The sequence below is a fragment of the Carassius gibelio genome, chromosome B7 (genome assembly GCF_023724105.1).
Source record: "Carassius gibelio isolate Cgi1373 ecotype wild population from Czech Republic chromosome B7, carGib1.2-hapl.c, whole genome shotgun sequence".
NCBI classification, from domain to species: Eukaryota; Metazoa; Chordata; class Actinopteri; order Cypriniformes; family Cyprinidae; genus Carassius; species Carassius gibelio.
In genome coordinates this window covers 32,954,205-32,963,641 of record NC_068402.1, presented here as the reverse complement: position 1 = coordinate 32,963,641, position 9,437 = coordinate 32,954,205, and the positions used below count along the sequence as shown (strand labels likewise).

Below are 9,437 nucleotides of genomic sequence, written 5' to 3'. Positions count from 1 at the left end.
CAAAAACTATAATGGTACATCAATTACACTCCCCTTAATATTATTAATGTGGCTGGTCAGTTCAGTGAGTTTAACATGACACCTTGTGGTAACTCAAATCATTTCATCCTTTTATTGTCCATTCATTGAACATCAAAGCTGTGATTTAGATGTGTTGAGCTTATATATGTCATAAAATACAAGAATCACTTGATTTAATATTTTATGCAACAAAATCCACAACATTAGTATGTGGTTTAAGTCTCGGGGGAGAGAAGGGGGTAATGTATATTTACACCTTTATTTATGTCTCCCTTCAGCAGCCATATGCTTTAGGTTAGAAGTGAAACTTAGCTCTGGTAGGAAGAGAACTGGAGTCTGGAGGAAACAGTTAACTGCTTCCCCTAGTCTGACACATGGATCCTCTTTCTAGTGGTTTGAGAGACAACAGACCTGTGGATCCCATCGCAGAGATGGTTCAGAATCAATATGAATGCTTCCAATTAAAGCAGGAAATAATGAAACAATAAGGGCCCTTTACACACCACCGACTGTTACTCGTTCATGCACTCTGGTTTAGTGTGCTGTTCTTACAATAAGAACATTGTGACCGGGTCAAACCAGACGTATATGCCACAGCAAAACATAAATGTTCATATAAGAGTACGGTGGCAGCACTATGATTCAGTGCATCTTGACACATGGATAAGATGGTACATTCTTTAAAAAAATTACATTCAGAAACATACAAATCAATATATGAAAGAATATTCATAGACATCAGTAATTCACTGTCATATTTAATTCAAGATGTGTATTTTCCACATTCACTGTATTTCACCAAGAACATGCTTAACCTTTAAGTCATTTTCACCTATTAAACTGCATTCTTAAAAAAGTTAAAATCCTAAAAGTGTTTTTGTGTGTGTTTTTGTTTTTACAGCCCTGTCCCTTATTCCTAAAGTAATCATTTAAAAAACATTTGGTAAACCGTCTTAGATAATTAGCTGATTTGAGGTAGGGCTGGTACGTTATATGGCACATTAAAAAATCTATACCTGAGCCAGAAGGTAATTACAGAGTAAAAGGCACTAGTGGGGTAAAAAGGGCAGTGTCTTAAAAATCTTTGACTATAGCAACGCATCCCTTAAATAAATAAAGGCGAAAGATGTTTCTTGGCTCATTTGAAATAGAAACAAGACACAACAACAGCCGACTGGGAACATTTAAAAAAACTTGACATAAAAGGCTACAGTGTCTATTGGAGTGGCTGTTTCTGTTTTTGTCTTTAACCATAGCAAGGCATGAAGCATGATTGGTCTGGATGAACTGTGATTGGTCCACATGATTGCACCATGTATAAACTGTATTGCTTTTGATACGAGTTTTCACATTTGTAAGAATAATGAATCCGGCACATCTTTCACTTATATTAGCGCGTTCTTCTCCAGTAAACAACAGCTACAATGAATGCCATCGCAGCGATGCACGACACAGTACGCCATCTTGACACGCTGCGGAAAATGCCCTCCTGCAACACAAGGTAGAGAAAGCATTAGAGACACCCTGCACACAAACACATTGTACAGACTTTGAATGACATCTTCTCTAAACGTGTGCTTCCAAGCATAGTTTCTTGTTAGTATGCAATGGTCTTACATAAGAAAGCTGCTGAATGAATCAACTGAATGTATACTGGGGTTAAGAGTAAACACTGATTAAGGAATCATATACATGCTCAAACATCTTCATTGGATAATACATCACACCCAGTTGTTGATAAGTGTCTCGATCGGTGTAAAGGAAGTAAAGAGGCATTATCTAGATTTTATGATTTGCTACAATCCTTTACTTCTCCCTCTACAAGTCTTCTTAAGGAAGAATGAGAGAAAGAATTAGGAGTGGAAAATTTCTGAGGAAATGTGGTGGACGACAAGTTTAAAGGATATTAACCAACGTTCTATCAATTCTTGACATTGCCTTGTTCAGTTTAAAGTCATTCACAGACTACATTATATAAAATATAAGCTTCACAGAATTTTCCAAAATGTTTCAGCTCTTTGTGACAAATATAAACCAGTAGATGCTAATTTTCTCATAATTTTATTTTCTGCTCCAAGATACAGAGTTGTTGGAAATACATTTTTGATGTGCTCTCAGAGATTTTTAAGGTGCAACTGCAGCCAGATCCGACACTTTTCTGAACGTATGCATTCATTATGAGGAACACAACCCAGACTGTAAGCTATGACTTGGAGAGTTGATTTCTTCTTTACATTTGGAACAAATTAAGTATTGTTTTGATAGTGGACTTTTTGACTTTTAAGAGCTGTAAGCTCCAATCATCAAAATTAAAACAAAACAAAAACGTTTGAAATACTTTACATTTAATGGATCTAAAATGCATGAAAGTTTCATTTTTTTTAAATAAGTAAAAAAAAAAAATTATTATCAAACTACATCTGGGCAGCGATGTTCTTTTAGAAGAGCAGTGGTTTTCTCCGTGCAACACCATGGATGTTCAGTGTTCTCCTGATGATTGACTCATGAATATTAACTCTAGCCCAATGTGAGAAAGGCCTTTGGTTGCTTAGCAGTTACCATGGGGTCCTTTGCAAACTCGTGGAATATTACACAACTTGTTTTGAAGTGATCTTTGTTGGTGGACCACTCCAGGGGAGGGTAACAGTGGTCCTGAATTTCCTCCAATCAGTCTGACAGTGGATTTGTTTTGTCCAAACGCTAGAGTTGACTTTATAAACTTTTCTTTTTCTGATGTCCTCAAAGATCTCCTTTATTTTGTGCCATGATTCACTTACAAAAACACGATCAGACTTTGATAGATCCATTATAAATAAAACAGGAGGGCCACAGCTCTTCACAGTTTAACTCCAACCCTATTTAAACATGCCTGATCTAACTAATCAAAGTCTTCAGTATCAATAGAAACTTCCAAGTTGATATGATTTGGGGCTGGTTGAAGCTAAACTCTGCAGAGCTGTGGTGCTCCAGAAATTGACCACTGTTCAGGGTTCACACATGTTCAAGCAGCACTGTATATTATAGTAAACGTAGTTTGGAGTTATTCATTCATATGTGGTTATACTGATTCAAACAAACAACTTTCTGGTTACAAGTCTGAATCTCTAACTTAACCATTAGGCCATAACTGCCTAACGGTTATACATGACTTGTGGCACATTCCCCTGCAGTACAATACTGTAAGCAGCAGGTGCCTGATCTATCTCAAATCCCCAAAAACCAGGGTCAAACATACAAGCATCCCTTCTCCTCCCTGGCTGGATTTGCATTCTTCAGGCTCATGCTGTAGCTCTTAGCTCACTCTAAATAGTCACATGCTCACTGTATTCCAGTTCTCAGGGCCACAGTATGCTCCATGACGCCTGAATGTTTGAAGTCTAAACCCAGCACCCCACATTCTTCTTCCTTTATGATCATATGTGTGCTATTAAACTTGAGTGGCCCCAGGAACTGCAGCCAGCCTGGTGGAGCTCTGCAGCACACATGCAAATCACATCTTACTAAAGTATGACATCAACTCTTACATGAGATGTGAAAAGCAAAAATTGGCATTCTTGATGTGCAATTTAGAAAGACGGATTAGATCATTACAGATGATATCTAGCTGCATGCCACACTGGGTCAGTGTGTTTGTGTGCCTGGATGTTACTAGACAGGATGTGTCTGGGTTTGTGCTTATGAACTTCCTGGCTCGAGTGGGTGCGTCTCTCTGTGTGTGGTGGCTCATGTCTGGCTCGACCTGTGTGGCTCCACATGGGTGGCCAGACAGCACACACAAAAACAGCAACTTACCCATCCTCCTTGCTGTCTGATCCAGGCAGAAATGTTTTCCCTGATAAACTGTAAAACCCAGCTAATGATCCTCTTGATAATGTCAAAGTGGTTCTGAGTCAGAGCCTGAAGAAATGAAAGGAAATCATGTTTTTATACATCGATATTATCCACAACACATTGCATAATAAACTTGAATTATCAAAACAACATGATGACTTAGCATTTACTCAATCATTCATGCAATACCACTTTGGCAGTTTGATTGAAGAACAAATGGTGAGGAAATATTATACATAATATTATACATAAGAAATAATATACATTTTTCATTAAAATAATTGAAGATAAAGTAATGAATACTCAAATTTGGTTTAAAATAAGAGGTGAAATGAGAGTTTACCTGGTAAATGAGCCTATATGCGAGGTGAAACAGAGCCACCACACGTCCCCAGTTAATGCCATCCTCGAAGATGCTCCTGGCCACAGTCATGAAGACGTCCTGAGCACAGTTTGATTCCACAGAGCTGATGAGACTGTGAGGGGAAAAAGTAGTAAGTTATGGTCTCCCCAAACTTTTCAACCATACATCTTGCATAAAATGCCAACCATATGCACCAGTTTTTCCAATTCAAAATCTAGCTGTGACAAAGTTAAATTGCTCTATACTGTATACTCTTCAGTATTACTGGTTTTGTCAGGTTTTGAAATTTCATACTTTCACCCTTTAATAACAGCTTTGTACAGATCCAGTTATGCTGAAGTATTCTGAACAATATATAAAAAAAAAATAAAAAATAGAGCATCTTTTCTGCACACCAGTTAATGGGTTCATCGTCACTGTTCAAATTTTTCCTCACACTGAAAAGAAACCCAGCTTGGAAATGTCTATCCACATGCATATTTAATGAGCCAAGGACAAAGAGAGTTTATTATTGGTTGTGTTTTGCTACACAACCCACAGCACTGTTTTACACTGTATTACTTTGGTAACCCAGGAATAAATGCAGTGCAAAAAAGCCCTTATTATGAAATTCATAAAAGTTTGGTGTGTGAGCTTTTATGACTAGCCTAAAAACATTAATACGTAGATTTCAGCAATTTTTAAGGGCTAGTCATTCAGTCCTTTGTCCCACATTAAAAGTTTCACTCCTAAAGGGAAAAAATATATACTTTTGTAAGATGTTTAAAATTATCTACACTCACAAGATCTGGAGATGGTTAATAAGAGCCAATTCCTTTTTTTTTTTAGATCACATGACCCGTCGAAAACTACTTCCTTTATCTTTGCAACCTCCATTTACCATACACTTTCTTAGAAAGAATTAATCCGACTTCAAAGTGATGATGTAACTGACTATTTCCTTGTATTGTGCATGCTGAGTATTAACTATATGTCTCTGCGTTTTCGTCCAGGCAGAACTATTGTTTTAGCCACCAAAGACTGATTCACTAATAAACCTGCCTGATATATCTCAACTGGTCTGTGTACCCATAAACACATGTGAACTAGATGAAATGACTAGCAACATGGGCACTATATTCTCTGACACATTAGAAGCTGTTGCCCCCATCAAATTGAAAAAGGTTAGAGAAAAATGTACTGCGCAAGGTACAACAGTAATACTCACTCTCTCAAGAAAGAAACTCGTAATTGTAATCACTGCATCTAAACCAACAACATGTTTATTAGATCCTGTACCCACTTCTAAAGATTATTAACTCATCGTTATCTTTAGGTCACATCACATTCCAAAACCCTTCAAGCTGGCAGTTATTAAGCCTATTATTAGGAAACCACAACTAGATCCTAATGAACTGGCAAATTACAGACCCATTTTAAATCTTCCATTTAATGTCAAAAATTTTATGAAATTCGTGCTCTGCAAAAAAAAAAATCTCTCTATTAAGATTTTCAGGTTTCAGCCCCCACCATAGCACAGAAACTGCACTTGTTAAAATTACAAATGACTTGCTTCTTGCGTCAGACCAAGGCTGCATCTCATTGCTAGTTTTACTTGATCTTAGTGATGCATTTGACACTATAGATCATGACATACTCATAGATCGATTACAAAACTATACGGGTATTCAAGGATATGCTTTAAGATGGTTTAGATTCTTCCTATCTGATCGCTAACATTATGTTTTTTTAAATGGGGAGTCATCTCTTTTATTAATAGTAAAGTATGCTGTACCACAAGGATCTATCCCAGGTCCTCTCCTATTTTCAATATACATGTTGCCCCTTGATTATTAGAAAAAAAATACGGAATTAGTTTCCATTATGCTGATGATACTCAACTATATACCTCAACAAGACCAGATGAAACTTCTAAATTATCTGAGCTAACAGTGTGTGTTAAAAATGTAAAAGATTGGATGAACAATAATTTGCTACTATTGAATTCGGATAAGGAAGAGATATTACTTATGGTACCAAAAAAAACAGTACACAAAATCTCTTGGATTAAAATTATTAACTATAACTATACTAACTATAAAGTCAAATCTGGGTGTTATATTAGAGAGCAATTTGTCTTTTGAAAATCATAATTCCCATATTACAAAAACATCATTCTTCTATCTTAGAAACAATGGCAAGCTACAAAATGTTACCTGTTTGAATAAAGTCATTATTTTAGTTTTCTTTGTGTACAAAAAGTATTGTCGTCACATCATAACGTTACAGTTGAACCACTGATGGACTATTCTGACAATGTCTATCATACTTTTTCTGGACCTTGACACAGTTATTTCTCAAGCCTACCGGTTTTCCTCCAAAATATCTTCTTTAATTGTGTTCTGAAGACGAACGAGCTTTTATAGGTCTGGAACGACATGGGGGTAAGTGATTAATGACTAAATGTAAATTTTGCGGTTGAGTAACCCTTTAAGTATATTATGTATTATAACAAATAAAGAAGGCCATTGTTCATATGTTGATGTATTCTTCTGTTTTGGCATAGGTTTATAAGTGATTTACACTACAAATCTAGTGAGATAACGCTTTTTAACATTTTACAGGATGAACATTAAGCAACACAAACTCACAGCATATGACGAGAAAGAGTTTGTGTCCCGAGCAGATGAGATGGAAATGTGCTCCACGCTTAAAAATGTAATAGTGCAATAGAAAACGCATTAGACTTTATGTGTGTTCCGAAAGTAAACAAACTAAACAGCATATGCAATAAAAGACTGAACAATAAACTACAAGCACTATGAAGAGTTTTACCATGAACACAGCTTTATACTATTGTATACTATACAAATGTGAGACCACTTTTCACCTATATATCACAAGATAATATCAGAGATCTTGTGCGTTGCTAAAAGCCCGGTGAAACAGCTCTGTATTTATATCAGATGCACATCTGTTGTCCTTTCTCATCACAAAACCTCAAATTCATAAAAAGACAAGTAAGTTTAAAGGAAATGAAAAACATACTGTTGAAGTTCAGCATTCTTGTTAAGGTCATCGGCTATCTTCAAAAGCTGATCTACAACATCTTTGATTTGAGGGTCATCTGCATCGTGAGGTCTGCCTCCTAGATCCTCGTGACTCACATGCATTGAGGGATCCTCTACAGTTACTTGTTCAATAACATACCTTTCAAGTGAAATCAAAGCACAGTGAGAGTGGAGAAATGCACTCATTTACACAAATTCAAGCTTTTAAAATATAACAGAAAAGACAGCCTATACAAAATTGAGGATATCATGAATTTACTGTCTTAGTAAAACGGCACTCCGTTCGATGATCACATCATCCATGACATCTGAAAATAAGTGGGGGGAAAATATTGTGTTAATGTGATTAATAATCTTTATAACACAAGTATTATAAAATGATACAAGATCAAAGTACAGGAAGCACTCTTTGTATTCGTAGGCATGATAATGGGGTGAGAGGGTTTTATACATGTGGTGAACACTGACCTCTATTGGGAACAACTTCCTGTTTTGATACTGGCTGGTTTAAGAGACAGGTCATGACATGGGTTTACAAGAAATTTTGTGGCAAAGCCAAAGTACCCTACCGCCACATTTTTATTCTCACTTCTGTCTTTCAGTATTGTTGTCAACACCTAACTGTTTTTAAATGTTTTAATCATTTTAAAAGTTTTAAAATTTCTTGTTTTATTTTGGTTATTATTTTTCTTCATGATTATTTTAGTTTCTTTTATGTAAAGCACTTTGAATTACCATTGTGTATGAAATGTGCTATATAAATAAACTTGCCTTGCCTTGTTTAAAGGTTGTTTGTGTACTCTTAACTTAATTTTGAAAAAAAAAACTGCGTTAACGTGTACTTTTATTTTAAACAATGAAAAACATGTCTTAATGGCTTGTAGGCCTTTTTGCTGGGTGACATGAGTTTCTTAATGTTATTTTTTTTTAAAGTGTCTGAATGTTAATTTCTTGTAAAGGGTGTTTTGCTCATGAAAGAAGTAGGTTTAAGCGATTTGCAAGTAGTTCAAACAAAGTATTATTATTATGTTTTAAGTAGGCAAAACAGATACTCGCTTTTCGCCATCTATTGGCAGAATGGTGCAGCAAGGTCACTAAAAAAGAATAGAACAGAGACTGAAAACATTCGAGTCTCAAAATCTCCGCTATTTATGACGCGCCCTGACATACGTCATCATCAGACTCGGTATGACATCACGGGAAGTTAGTTCCATAATAACAGAAACGAAAAGGATTAGAAGGCTAAATCCGAAATACAATGAACCTATTTAACTGAAAAGCACCACACTTCCTCATCACCGTAATATCGCTCACTGCAGTGTTTGGCCCTATGAGGATGTTTAGAAGAAAGTGTAACGTTACAGTCAGAGAAGAGTGTGCAATGACGGCTAACATGAGTTCACTTAAGTCAATTCGATATAAAGTTACACCTCCTCTTACCTTCACCGCCCGTAGCCCCCATCAACTCTTTCTCGTCTGTCCTCTCTCCATCGTTCGCATCTGCCATGGTTTTATTTAGGACAAGCACCGTGGGCCCAAGAGATAGCTTCCTAACTAACGTTAGCCGGACCAGCCTAACAATTTCTGAATCCGCTAAATTTACAATCCCCAACAACATACAACATAATCTAGTCAAGTTATCGACGCTTGAGGCTATATGCCTTCCACATGAGCACCATTAGAACGACAAAAGCATGATACGCGAGTGAAAAAGTTGTCGACGGGCTTCAAGAAGAGCTCCGCCAATGAATGGGAACGCTTGGAAATAACGCGGAAATAAAGGCGACGAAGGATTGAATCCAACAAGTGCAGATTCGCTGTGCCAAGAAATAACCACCAGCCTGCCACTCTACGTTATATTAATTATTTTACAAACCAAAATCAGATCTTGTTATTTATTTATCTTTTTATATATAAGTTGTAATTATAGGGTTAAGAAAATACTTGGTGCGTCCCAAATCGCGTACTTAAGCACTATTCTTTGACGTTTTGTAGTATACGAATTCTTGTGTCTGAAATCACTCACTCGTTCACTAATTCCTATATAGTGTATGGAAGTTGAGTGCACTAGCAGGAAGGAGTGAACGGATTCAGACGGTGAGTAGTGCGTTCACAATGAAAATTCCAAAAAGGAAAAGTGCACTTTAAAAACCTGGATGATGACCTTAACC

General features: G+C 36.5%; 1 protein-coding gene across 1 annotated transcript; it reads right to left on the bottom strand.

The window, feature by feature from the left end:
- Window positions 1–763: 763 nt before the first annotated feature.
- LOC127962465 (apoptosis regulator BAX) lies at window positions 764–9,113 on the bottom strand. Its single transcript, XM_052562033.1, has 6 exons — window positions 8,707–9,113; window positions 7,526–7,574; window positions 7,244–7,405; window positions 4,196–4,328; window positions 3,814–3,918; window positions 764–1,510 (listed from the first exon to the last, which is right to left on the bottom strand). The coding sequence occupies exons 1-6, from the start codon at window positions 8,882–8,884 to the stop codon at window positions 1,412–1,414; spliced, it is 726 nt and encodes a 241-aa protein (XP_052417993.1). The 5' UTR covers window positions 8,885–9,113; the 3' UTR covers window positions 764–1,411.
- Window positions 9,114–9,437: the final 324 nt, after the last annotated feature.

Bases quoted from the DNA above. Each gene is read 5' to 3' on its own strand.
- LOC127962465 (XM_052562033.1), bottom strand. From the start codon at position 8,884: ATGTTGTTGGGGATTGTAAATTTAGCGGATTCAGAAATTGTTAGGCTG. The intron at 4,329-7,243 runs GTATGTTTTTCA...TTCCCCTCACAG, and splicing joins AAGAATGCTGAACTTCAACA to TCTCATCAGCTCTGTGGAAT. The intron at 1,511-3,813 runs GTAAGTTGCTGT...CTTGTGTTGCAG, and splicing joins TCAGACAGCAAGGAGGATGG to GAGGGCATTTTCCGCAGCGT.